Source organism: Gopherus evgoodei, chromosome 3, assembly GCF_007399415.2.
Source record: "Gopherus evgoodei ecotype Sinaloan lineage chromosome 3, rGopEvg1_v1.p, whole genome shotgun sequence".
Taxonomy (NCBI): Eukaryota; Metazoa; Chordata; order Testudines; family Testudinidae; genus Gopherus; species Gopherus evgoodei.
Window position 1 is genome coordinate 156,838,954 of NC_044324.1, and position 13,962 is coordinate 156,852,915.

Genomic DNA, 13,962 nt, shown 5'->3' on the forward strand with positions numbered 1-13,962 from the left:
CATATAAATACAAAAGAAAACAATAGAAACCTTACTGCCTTACTATATTTGTACTTACAACTTGGAAACAGAAGATTAGAAAGCAGGAAACAGAAATCCTCTCATAGCCGAGAGAGAGACAGGCAGAAAACCAAAGAACAAAGGACTCAGACACAAACTTCCCTCCACCCAGATTTGAAAAAGTCTTGTTTCCTGATTGGTCCTCTGGTCAGGTGTTTCAGGTTTCTTCTTTCCAGGTGTAAGAGACATTAACCCTTAGCTATCTGTTTATGACAGAGGCCTCTGCATACACTCACTTCCTGCTCTTCTTTCCCCTTTTCTCAGAGTCCTATTTTGGTTCCTTTGGGTCAGTGGTAGAAACAACTGAGGCAGTAGAGGGAGCAGCACCCCTTATGTAGCCTCATCTTCAGAACATTCAGCGACAGTGAGAGGAGCAGCAGAAGGGGGCACAGAGGCTCTCTAACAGGCACTGCTTGCAGAAGGTTCTACCATTAGGCTGCACTCGTCAGCCCATTACCCACACATGTGAACATGCAGTCATCTCGAAGAATTCCAGTTACAAGTAAGTAACCTTTTCTTTTCTTTTTTACCAGATGCCAGTGAGAACAGTTGATAAATACTTTTAAAATGGTTTCTTATAAATAATCTCCAACTCTAGGAAAACAGAAATCTCTCTACTGGGTTGAATCAGGTTTTAGGAGGAGAATCTTGCTTCCTTCATATTGACACTTATTGAAGAGATTTATTCAGATCTATCTCTTAGGTACTTATCTGGTCCCTGTTATTGTATATCTGAGTTCTTCATAATCTTTATTGTATTTATCTGTGAGTTAAGAAAGTGCTATCCCCATTTTGCAGAGGGAGAACAGAGGTAGAGAGAGACTTGCAGAAGGTCATTCAAGAAGTCTGGGGTGGAATAGGGACATGAACTTGGGTCCCCTTGTGCCCTAACCACTAGACAATCCTGTTATAATAAACAGCTGCACTAATTTAACTGAGAACCTTAAGCATTGCCATGTTTGAACCCAACTGCATCAAAGGCTAAGCGTAGGCAGGAGCTCTTCAAAATTAGGCTAGGCATTTGTCATTCATTATGATGTAGAGAGGATCATTGCTACTGAATGAAAGGCAGTGGCATAGCAGTTTTACAGTATTTTAAACAATCAGCTAAGCGTTATTAAGGAGCTTTTACTGTAAAAGAAAGGAGCATTATGCTGAGAGGTACTGGTGACTGCACTGATCACAACTCTCGGAACTGGGTGTGAACGCACCTTTCAATTTACATAACTGAGTTAATCAGAAGCCCCCAGTCTAAAACAAAAGGGGATTGTGAAAAACCCTGGAGTTTGATTTTGCATCTGTGCGCATGATGGAAGGCAGAACACATGGAAATTGAGAACAGAGACTACACTGAAAGGCAGAGACAAAAAGCAAGAAAGCCAAGCGCTAGCTTGTGAGCACGGTGTTACTTGGAAAAAGCTAGAGAGAGAATTTTGGGTCTGGTTTTAGCTAAAGAGGCTTTGGGAGCTCTGAAACTGCACCTTTTGTTCTTGGTTCTTCCAGAGTTCAGAGTAGGAAGACTTTGCATGTTCCTTGTAAATAAACAAGCATGTGTCAAAATTCCACATTTCAACAATTTCTTCTTCCAACTGGCACGTCCCCAGGGCCCTAAAATTTGACTAGCCACTCAGGTCAAAAAGAGGCAACAGCATATTATTAAAATGAGATCTATGACTTTTGGTATTTTTCCTTTGTATGTCTGTGGTGAGCTGTGATATCTGCTATTGATGTGTACAACTCTTAGCTACACCTAGTCTGTACTAAAACTCACTATTATTTTTGTTACCCCATCTTACCTTATCATCCTATGACCCACCTGTTATGTATTGTCTGTTAGACTATAAGCTCTTTGGAGCAGGAAGTGTCACTTACTATATATGTATTCAGTGGCTAATGCAATGCTGTCATGACTTAATTGAGGTAATTAGTCACTACCACAATGTCAATGTAAAATAATATTTGCCTTTCTTCCCCCCTCTAATTAGACTGTGTATAACTTACTGTGAAAGACCACTCACCCAAATTAGGATGTACAATGATCCAAGTACTTCAGTGTTGGAAGGAACCACTTTCACATACATTATTATTGTTTCTGTTTTAGTTTAAAAGATGTACAGGTTGTGCCTAATCTACCCCAAAATGTCTCTTTAAATCATTTAGTGAGAAAGTAGGGATGGAAAAGTCTTTAGATAAGATAATATATAATTCATTTACCATTACCCCTTATGATTTAGCCAGTGCAGGATTGTGCACTACAGCACATTTAAGAACTTATGTATCCCATGTTCTGTGACCATATGTTGTATACATGACTTGGCTCATTAGGGTTTGTTCCATGCTCTCATGTGCTATGTTGGACTTTTAAATAATTCTATAGTGCAATATATTGGTCCTAGCTAACTTAATAATAGTATCTTAAAACAGGAAATTGATTAAGGAAGCCAATTTTGCTATATTACAGCATTAACATACCAAGTGTTACTATTTCCTGAAATAGTTCAATAAAAATATTGTTATTAATGATGAATAGCATTTGCATAGCACTTTACACAAACAATAGTCAATCCTGCTTCATGCTAATGCACTCACAAAGGCCTTTTTCTAAACTGTCTTGACACCTTTATTTTTCTACTGATTCTGTTTAAAGAGAGGAAAATAAGAGATGGACAGATTTTTTTCTTTCCCCCCAACACAACTAGGACAGAAAGAAAAGAGAAGAGGCGCATTCATACCAGGCCAGGAAGTAGGCAGATCACTTGTTTGATACTATAGAAGAAGTGAAAAGAGAGGGACTCATGCCCACCCAGCTCAGGAAGTGCCTTTCAGAGAGTCTGAATGATTCAAAGCCAAACATCATAATGGAGAATTCTTTCCTCTCCTCCATGATCTCCCTAACAGGACCTAAATACCAAGTTATCTTCCTACCACCACACATCATAACCCATCACAGCTATATTAAGAAAAGGAAAGAAAACAATATGGAGAATATTGTTACTATCACTATATAAAACTGGTACTTAATACATTGGTGACCTTGAGCATTGTGTTTGGTTTCAGGATAACAGGAGAGAGGCACAGAGAATAACATTTAAAATCAAGTCCATCCTCTTGCAAGGCCAAGACATCATCAACTAAAAGTGAACATATCAGCCAGGAAAGGTCACGTTCTATTTTCAGTTATGCTGGTTCAAATCCAGATTTGCTCACACACCACCTTGACAGGTGTAGCGTACGAACATTGGGAGTAACTCATTTGGTTTTTAATAAGATTACTCTGGATTTATACCTCTGGAACTGAGAGTAGAATTTGGTTCTAAAATGATACAACACTTGGTCACATCAAAAAAAGAAAAGGCAGAAATATATATGGTCCAGAGAAGGGCATCAAAAATTATTAGACACCTCATGTACCCAGACTAGGGGCCGCATATGTATGCTTTGATTCTTAAATCTTAGTTTTCTTTTCACTTCATCATAATTTCATTGTTCCTCCCTTGCCCCTTGCACTTCTGTTTACCTGCTTCATGGTTTTCTTTAGCCGTGGTACCTCTAGACTAAAGGCTATTGTGGCTGAATTAGTGTCTATCCCTTAAATCTGTGACTTTGGTGACTAAGGCCATGTCTACATCTAAAATTTTGCAGCGCTGGTTGTTACAGCTGTATTAGTACAGCTGTATAGGGCCAGCGCTGCAGAGTGGCCACACTTACAGCAACCAGCGCTGCAAGTGGTGTTAGATGTGGCCACACTGCAGCGCTGTTGGGCGGCTTCAAGGGGGGTTCCGGGACCGAGAGAGCAAACCGGGAAAGGAAACCAGCTTCGCCGCGGTTTGCTCTCTCGGTCCCGGAGCCAGCCAGCAAACCGCAGGGAAGGAGACCTGCTTGCTCGGGGTTCCGGGACCGAGAGAGCAAACCGGGAACGCCGCGGTTTGCTCTCTCGGTCCCGGAGCCAGCCAGCAAACCGCAGGGAAGGAGACCTGCTTGCTCGGGGTTCCGGGACCGAGAGAGCAAACCGGGAACGCTGCGGTTTGCTCTCTCGGTCCCGGAGCCAGCCAGCAAACCGCGGGGAAGGAGACCTGCTTGCTCGGGGTTCCGGGACCGAGAGAGCAAACCGGGAACGCCGCGGTTTGCTCTCTCGGTCCCGGAGCCAGCCAGCAAACCGCGGGGAAGGAGACCTGCTTGCTCGGGGTTCCGGGACCGAGAGAGCAAACCGGGAAAGGAAACCAGCTTCGCCGCGGTTTGCTCTCTCGGTCCCGGAACCCCGAGCAAGCAGGTCTCCTTCCCCGCGGTTTGCTGGCTGGCTCCGGGAACGTGAGAGTAAACCGGGAAAGGAAACCAGCTTCGCCGCGGTTTGCTCTCTCGGTCCCGGAGCCAGCCAGCAAACCGCAGGGAAGGAGACCTGCTTGCTCGGGGTTCCGGGACCGAGAGAGCAAACCGGGAACGCCGCGGTTTGCTCTCTCGGTCCCGGAGCCAGCCAGCAAACCGCGGGGAAGGAGACCTGCTTGCTCGGGGTTCCGGGACCGAGAGAGCAAACCGCGGCGAAGCTGGTTTCCTTTCCCGGTTTGCTCTCTCGGTCCCGGAACCCCGAGCAAGCAGGTCTCCTTCCCCGCGGTTTGCTGGCTGGCTCCGGGACCGAGAGGGCAAACCGGGAAAGGAAACCAGCTTGATTACCAGAGGCTTCCTCCTTCCACGGAGGTCAAGAAAAGCGCTGGTGAGTGTCTACATTGCATTACCAGCGCTGGATCACCAGCGCTGGATCCTCTACACCCGAGACAAAACGGGAGTACGGCCAGCGCTGCAAAGAGGGAGTTGCAGCGCTGGTGATGCCCTGCAGATGTGGACACTCTCAAAGTTGCAGCGCTGTAACTCCCTCACCAGCGCTGCAACTTTCTGATGTAGACAAGCCCTAAATCCTGTGCAGCTCATTGAAAAGGTAGGAGGTTCAGCTAAATGTCCATCTTTCCTGTCTTCCTGGTGGTGGCACTGTTCTCACCCTTGAGATTAATGATGTTCTGCTTTAGGTTGACGTGGCTGTGGAGTTTTATGGGTAATTTCTGCACTATTTCTGTCATTAGAAGTGTGTCTGGTTCATGGATTGACAGAAATTTATAATTAATTAAAATAAATTAATAATACTTTGCATTTTTGGTAACACTTTTCATCCAAAGTTTTCAAGGTATCTCACTGCTTACCTGTCTAGAGGTCTATTTAAAATTATTATTTAAATCAAAATAAATATTAATCCAGTTTTTCATAACTGCTTGTTTACCTTTTTATTTTTTTCTGTGAAGTCTTCTGAATTATTAAGTTGCAACTTGTAGCAATCCAAACTTTGTCACAGAGCCCAGAGAAGTCAGTGGTAGAGCTCAACAAAATGTTTTGACTGAAATTTTTTCTGCAAAAAATGCAGGTTTGGCAACACCAAACATTTAGTAAATTCATGTTGATTTTGCCAAATCTTTTGTTAGGTGAAAAAAACACTGGAAAAAATACATAGTTTTTTGTTTTGAAAATGTTAAAACACATGTTTCAGTTTTTCAATTGAAGATGAGATTTTGTTCCTTTAACTTTTTTTAATTAAAAAGTTTTAAAATGCTTGAAATTTAAACACAATATTTCATTTGACCTGAAACATTTGTTTTGACTTTTCAGTACACCAGAAGTTTTTTTAAATCTTGGTTTTGGTTTATTAAAATTATCAGTGACGTGAAAAATACTTTTTTTACCCAGGTCTAGTCAATGGGAGTTTTTCCATTAACTCCAATAGGCTTTGGATCATGTCCATAGCTCCTGTGCAATGTGTTCTATATCCTCTCGTTGTGAACTAAAGATTTCTTCATTTGCATAGCACTTTCCCTGTCACAATAATTACATTTCTCTTCCAGACTGTTCATTGCCTTCTCTGCATTACAAAGCTGAGGCATTTGCAGGACCATGATAGTGTGAAATCTCTATATTCCATTTTGACATTAACCATTTTGAACAGGGAGTGACAGGTCCTTCACTGGTGTAAATCAACGCAGCTCCGTTGAAGTCAATGGATTTAAAGTGCCTAAGGATTTAGTCCAGAATGTAGGGAACATTTCCAGAGGAACTTATAATGTGAGACTGTGCGTTTCCATGTGTTTTTTGTCCTGCTTGACCAGGAGGAGGTGGGTACCCTCCTATTAGACAAGAATTAACTTTCTTTCTTTTTTTCAGCTTCAAAAATATTCCAAAAGGCTTTGGGGAAGGAAGAAGGAGTAACTGAGCTCACTGAATCGGACAATGAGGAGGCGGAGATAAAGAGCATCCTAGAATGTCTTGAGAACAATGATTTGGTATGAACAGTGTCTATGCAATGCAAAAACAGTTTACATGAACCAGCCTCCTTCCCTTTGCCTCTCCCATATAAACCAACTTCTCCCCTCACCTGTCCTCTGTGATTTATCCCATCTACTTACTTGATTTGATTCAGTCTATTTCCCTCTCACGTTTCCCATATACTCTGATTCCTTCTCTCCTGACCCTTCCCACCAATCACAGTACTTGGAATAATATTGTAATCCACAGAATTTGTCAGAAATGATGTTAAATTCTCACTTTCCCATACATCAACACAAGTCATTGTTTTCTGTCCTCCTTGCAGTTGTCTGTGGAGCACCAGCTTCACATCTTGAGAAACCTAGAAACAAAAATCAATGTTGTCAATCACCTCAACAGTGACCTGGCCCAGCGGCTGGTTGACATCACCTCCATCAATCTAATCAAGAATTCGGTAAGAATATAAGATGTAGGAGAGAAAGAGGGACTCAAAATTGTATCTAGACATCCAGGTCTTATTCAGAGCTTCATTCTTTCTCTAGGTAATAGTGCCATAAACAATAAAGGATGGTTATTGGTGTCCTGGGCATGTCACGTGACATGCTTCTGTCATAACATATTCCCAGATTTGGACCTTAGCGTCCAAAATATGGGTGTTAGAATGAAAACCTCCAAGCTTAGTTACCAGCTTGGACCTGGTAAAGCTGCCACCACCAAAAAAATTAGAGTGTTTTGGGGCACTCTGGTCCCCCCAAAAACCTTCCCTGGGGACCCCAAGACCCAAATTCCTTGAGTCTCACAACAAAGGGGAATAAACCATTTCCCTTACCCCTCCTCCTTCCCAGGTGTTCCCTCCTTGGGTTCCTGGAGAGATACACAGAAGCAAGCTCCGTGAATCTAAATAGAGGGATTCCACCCTCCCTATTTCCAGTCCTGGAAATACAAGTACCGAGAGAGAGAGCCAAGCTCACCCCCCACCCCCCTCCTTTACCCAGAGGGAATGCAAAGTCAGGCTAGTAAATCTAACACACACAGATTTTCCCCTGACTTCTTCCTCCCACCAATTCCCTGGTGAGCTACAGACTCAATTCCTTGCAGTTCCCCACTAAAAAAACTCCAACAGATCTTAAAAACAAAGCTTTATGTAAAAAGAAGCAAAAATACATAAAAATGGTCTCTCTGTATTAAGGTGACAAATACAGGGTCAATTGCTTAAAAGAAATATGAATAAACAGCCTTATTCAAAAGAACACAATTTAAAACACTCCAGCAACTACACACATGTAAATACAAAAGAAAAAAAAAACAATAACCCCTATTGTTTTATGATCTTTGTACTCACAACTTGAGGGAAAAAAAACAATAACCTCTATTGTTTTATGATCTTTGTACTCACAACTTGAAAACAAAAAATTAGAAAGCAGAAGACAAAAAAAATCCTTCCCATAGCCAAGAGGAACAGACACGAGACAAAGAACAAAGAACTCACACACAAACTTCCCTTCACCCAGATTTGAAAAAGTCTTGTTTCCTGATTGGTCCTCTGGTCAGGTGTTTCAGGTTACTCCTTTCCAGGTGAAAGAAACATTAACCCTTAGCTATCTGTTCTGACCCTCAGCTTCTGAAGCCCATATGATAACCTGAGCTGAGATTTTGTCAGCTCTCATGAGTTAAGTAAACATATTCAGGTTTATTCAGTAACTGAAGTGAACTATAGCAGACTCTGTGGCACTTTTGACAAAATTATATTCTAGAGCTAGTCATTATTCTGTTTCCTATATGTGAAAATTCTTCTGTTAGATGCATTTTTCTTCAAATATCACTTAATGTTGTTTATTATTACACATATTTATTATTTGTATTATAATAGTGATGAGGAGACCAGTAAAAGACCAGGGCCCTACTGTGCTTGGGATTGCATAAACACAGAACAACACAGTCCCTGTCCCAAAGAGCTTGTTGGTATAGAACTACTGCCATGATCAGACCCAATTGTGGCTGCATGATCCTTTAGAGATTATATAACATATTATATGCAAAGTGCTTTGCGATCCTTCAGGAACCCAAATTTAATGCTGTTTTATAATTTTATCATGGATATTTCTAGGAAAGCAATGCCTTTCCTTGAATCGCCTGTTACCATTGTCTAAACAAGGCATTTAAACATATTTCCTCATTAGCATTCTGCCTGTTTAGAGGACAGGACCTAATTCATCCCTGATGTAAGTCTTTTGAAGTGAGTGGAATTATGCCAGCGGTCCTGTTCCTCTGCCATGGGAGCTGAGTAATTCCCATTGATTTCAGTGAGAGTTACCAATGTCCTGAAGCTGGAAAATAGGATCCGAAGGATTAAGTAGACCCATGATGTTGTAGCTGTGAGACCACAGGACTGTAATGGCTAAGATAGGATACACCCTAAATTAATCAGGTTGATCCCTTTTCTAATCCCCTGATAGGATTATGTTATTTCCCCCTCTCTTCTCCTTCCCCAAACGTCTGGAGAGGAGGGCAGGGTTTCCAGATCTCAGCTGACGCTGTTCACTCTCTTACTTGTCTCTTGGACTCCTTTCTGATGGTAATGATTCCACAGAGAAAAGTCTTTCATGTGTAATTCTGAGTACAGCTAATGAGGCGAGAATTTCTCTGTGCTGATCTAGGAGCTGAAGGAGGAATTTGAGGAGGCTGCCATTGCCATCCTAATGGCGGTTGGGAAGCACTGTCCAGGAGATGTTGTGGCCATGCTGCAGGAGAGATTCCAGCCAAAAGTCCTGCCCCACCGCAGTATCCTCTGTGCAATGGAGAAGCTCTGTCAACTCAGTGGTACCATCTTTCTGAACTTCCTGTTGTCTGAGTTTCTTGTTAGATTGGAAAGTGTTTCATGTTGTTCTCCTTATTCTCCAGGGAAGTATTCACCTGTGTGGCCTACTAAACAGATCTGAGTTACCTGGGCTTTTCCTATGTACCCTTCCTATAGTGACTGCTACACTGTGGTTGGTCAAAAATTTTCCACCTAACCTGGCTTTCAATGGAAAATTGGGGTTGTGACAAAATGAATTTTTTCATTAAAAATGCCTGCTTTTCTTGATAGATTTTCTTTTTTTTTTGGTCAAAATATTTTAGCCCCAAACCTAAAGATTTTGCCAAAAATGAGAGTTGTAGTGCCTCATGGGAGTTGTACTTTGCTCTTCATATTCCCATTTTCCTCTATGAGCTTGGATCAGCTGCTTGACTACATCTTCCATAATGGATCATGGTCTCCTCTCTCGGTGAAGGGAGACAGAATAATGTGGAGAGCCTGGCCATGGTGCATTATAGGAGATATAGTCCAGCTGGGCAGCCCATCCCAGAGAATGGAATGGGGCCATGAAGAGCAAACTATAACTCCCGTGAGGCACTACAACTCCGATTTTCAATTTAAAATGTGTGGTTTGGTGAAGTTTGGGGTTGTTTTTTTTTTCTGAAAACTTAAAATTGTCAGGGGTGGAGGGCAGGATTTCAGACATCTCTGCCCTACACCATTCACTCCTGAAGGAGCTTCCTCTCATCCTCTTAGGGATAGATTGTCCATAGCCTTATTGTGGCTGTGTCAGTGGTGGGAGGGAGTTTGGGCTCAATAAAAACATAGTATTTGTGCTTGGTAGAGTGCTGAGGCTGCTTTCTCCACACACCATGCAGGTTGCAAATGGCCCCAACAGGAACATGGCCCTGTCCCACCACTGCACTGGACTGCAGAGCTGAGTAGGCTGCACCATCCAAAGGTGCTTTGTTTTTGTTCTGTATGTAATGTTCACGGAGCAGGTGCATCATACATGCTCCCTTCTCAAACTCCTTTGGGGCAGTGCAGCTTCACACTGCCTCCATCATAGGCATATGCCTTAAAGGTACAATCTGGCCCAAGGCACAAGGTAACTCCTCTACCCTTGTGTTTTTACACTTTCATTTGGTTTAGCTCATGCTTTTGGCTGCAGCAGGAACATCAGTTTGGCAGAGGGCATATCATCCAATGATTAATCTTGGCTTCTTGCAGAAGCCACTGACAGCTAGGAAAATTGGGGTCTTGAGGGGAAGGATCTGCTTCTGGGGCCAGGAAAGGAGCTTTTGAAGGAGTGGGAGGTGGAGGGACCATTGGCTGCTGCTGGGGAGTTTAGGAAGAGGTGGAAGGCTATCCTGGTGAGAAGGTGTAGGTATAGATGCCTATGTATATAAAGACCCAAAATATCTCCTGGACCTACACAACCAGAGACCCTCCTTCTGCTCTCCCTCACCTATACACATTTCCACTACAGATTTATTTTTTAGATTCTTGCGTGTGAAAATATTGCATTCCATAAGAGTTCCTCTCTGAGAGGCAATCTGGGTATATTTCCAGGCCACAGATGGAAGATCTATAGTCCATAGCCAACCTTTGTCCTCTGTATGTTAGTGGATAATGAGGAGAGACAGGACCGGCGCTAGGGGTTTGAGCCCCCTAGGCAGACGGCAATTTCGCCGCCCCGCGCGCTGGTCCCGCGGCTCCGGTGGAGCTGCCGCAGTGGTGCCTGCGGAGGGTCCGGTGCTCCGTGGCTCCGGTGGAGCTGCCGCAGTGGAGCCTGCGGGAGGTCTACCGGAGCCGCGCGAGCAGCCAACCGTCCACCCGCAGGCACCACTGCGGCAGCTCCACCGGAGCCACCAGCTGCCCCCTCCGGCAAAACGGCACCCACCAATTATTCTGGCGCCCTAGGCGATTGCCTAGGCTGCCTAAATGGTAGCGCCGGCCCTGAGGAGAGAGCCCTTCATGTTATAGTGTTCCTGACATTTGGCTTTTTATAAAAACTACTTTCTGGAGAAGCTGTTTATCAAGATATCAGCCCACTTGGAACTGCCCACAAGTAACAACTGCTTGTAGCAGGATCTTGAACTACATCTCTCAAAAATGCATAGAGTTGTGTATCCTTTTTACATATGTAATATGAAGCATACACTCCATTGCTCTGTGGTGGGCTGGACAGGCAGATACAATTCCCTTAAGCAAATCTCCCTTCCTCCTGTACTGAAGATGAATTTCACAGGACAAAAAGGAACATTCCAACTGGAAACAAAGTTGGTTGTGTTTTCTTTTCCTCTCTTCCAGTAATGGCTCCCTATATAGGTGCAATGTGGGACTGTGTCTTGCCAGCCCTGCCCCTAGTCCAGTCAGAAGAACATATGCTGATATTTAGTGATGGTGAGAATTTCAAATTTCCTTGTATTTAGAGATTTTCCATTTCCCAGGTCTGGATTTCATTTCCCACAGACTTCTTTCATTGACTTTATGATGCATTAGGAGGGAGGAGGTGAGAGGAGAATTAGCAAGTGCTTGCCTGAGCACAGAAAAAGCAGTTCTGCCTAAACTTATACAATGAGGGGAGGGGAAGGGAAGGAAGCTCCTTATACCCTCTTCTTCTCTAACTGAGATCCAGCTACTACTGACCCCTAGCTTGCCTATGTATTTTCTTAAGGCAAGGATGAAAGAGAGTAGAGAGATGAGGCAGAGGAAGTAGCTGAGTATACATGTCAGAGAGGTCTGGAGAAGTGAGTCCAAGGGAGATTTTGAAACATCAAGAAGGATATATTGAATTGCATACAGAAATGTACAGAAAGGTGGCTAGGGAAGTCAGTGGAGATTGACAGCATGGAGCCATGGTTAGGAAGGTTGTGAATGTGAAAGGAGGTGAAGATAATATGCTCCTAATGTCTAGGAAAAAAGTCATTTGAATTCAGTGTCCAGGGCCAGATTTTGAAACCCTTTCCTCTCATTGTTACAGCATTGAAGCCAATGAGCCTATTCCCATGAATCTGTACCTGTCACCAGGAGTGAATGTTCCAAAATCACTTCCTCGGTGCTTTGGTTTTGTTCTGTACGTAAAGTTCACAGGGCAAGTGCATAAATCCACCATTTGTCATTTGTTTCTAATTTCAGAGGGATTAAAGATCAACTCTCCCTGTGAAATCCTCAGTTAATGGGATTCTTTTACCAAATGAGCTATGGGGTCTCAGAATTTTCATGTATTTTTTCCTGTTTGGTACAGAGTGGCTAGGCATCATTTTATGTTGACTATTCAACTTGCAAAGGCTGAATCATGTAAACATGTCTGGGACCTCTGGCAGAGTTTAGAGGGGAGTAGCTATCAATTCCAGGAAGGTGGTTTTCCAAACTGAATTTGTGAAAAGTGTGGATAGTCTTTATTTCAATTATGGACCATGCAGAACTTTCCAAAACGATGCTGATTATTACCAATTGTAGAGTAAAATACAATTTTTTGACTCTCCATGCAGTACTAAGAGAACTCTCCCAGTGTGCATCAAGGTACCTGGCACAGCCACCACAGGGAGCTGAAGAGCTGGACATTACCAGAGAAACTGCAGCTGCCAAAGCCTATGTGACCTTCCTGGTGCTCTTCAATAAATGGTTCCCAACTGCAAAGGGAACGGTGAGAAGAGGAAATCCTAGGCACCAAGTGTTTTTAGTATATGTGTAGAATTTGGCAGGTGAATGTGTACAGGTGGAAGGAGTTTGAAAGCCAGCACTATAGGTTTAATTGTCTATTTATCTACAGAACAGCTATAGCTTGGGTGACAGCAGGACAAGCTTCCTTCACATCTCTCTCTGCCTCTGAAAATGTGGTCTCATTCTTGATGTGGAGGAATCCACCATGGGATTAAAAAAGCAGGGTGTGAAGTGAGTGAGGATGGGCTAGGACACCCTTCTGTTCTTAAAGGCTTCCTGATTTTCTGCAGGAACTGAGCATTAACTTTTTGGGACAAGGCATTAAGTTTCTAGCCCTAATGGTAGTGAAGATCCAAACATGAAGCAACATGTGAATTGTCAGACAGCTTAAAACAGTACCTCTGTGAGGTTTTAGCTGTCCTTTTTAATCTTATCTGGGCATTCTCACTGAACCTAATCATGACAGTTCAAATGTCAACATTGTTAACTATTTCAATATTGATAATTTTAGCAGAAACATTCATCTGACATGCTTATCAAGTGTAGTTGGACTATAGGTGATGCAAGTAGGTTTGATTGACATTTTCTTTTATAAGACAGCTTTTCAGTTGTTTATAACTTTGCCAAACTTCAGCTGTTTAAGCTGAAATTTGCCATGCCAGAAATCTGAATTTTTCTTTGAGATGGGGTGGGAGCAGGAATTTCAGCAAAAATGGTTCAGCTGTTTCTCAAAACAAGTTTAGGGAAAATACATTTTTCTATGTTAAAAAATACTATTGTTTCCCTGAAAAGCTCTAGAGCATCTATGATTTGAAGCTAGGGGGTTTAAATTTTGTCAGAGTAGTGGTGGTGTCAGTCTGCTGTCAGAACTGTGCCTTTTCCTGTTCCTATGAAAATTTACCCAAATTTGGCCAAGTTCCAAGCCTATGAAAGACAGTGGATGAATGAAGCAGGGGTCCTGTAGAAAAAATCCTGGGATGCTGTGATTGTCATTAAAGATTGTATACAGAGTGCATACATACAAGAAAGTAGAATTAGGGTGGCACACACTACCTTAATACTGGAATTTCCTAATTTTTTTAGTGTTTTGATTTACAACCCTAACCTTCTTTTGTCATAAATACACCTCTACCTCG

General features: G+C 42.8%; 1 protein-coding gene across 1 annotated transcript; it reads left to right on the forward strand.

The window, feature by feature from the left end:
* The first annotated feature begins 327 nt into the window (after positions 1 to 327).
* LOC115647564 (maestro heat-like repeat-containing protein family member 1) lies at positions 328 to 11,532 on the forward strand. The gene is made up of 6 exons (XM_030554278.1): positions 328 to 562; positions 6,259 to 6,377; positions 6,686 to 6,814; positions 9,018 to 9,180; positions 10,036 to 10,118; positions 11,471 to 11,532. Exons 1-6 carry the CDS (start codon positions 532 to 534, stop codon positions 11,471 to 11,473), a joined length of 528 nt encoding a protein of 175 aa, XP_030410138.1. The 5' UTR covers positions 328 to 531; the 3' UTR covers positions 11,474 to 11,532.
* Positions 11,533 to 13,962: the final 2,430 nt, after the last annotated feature.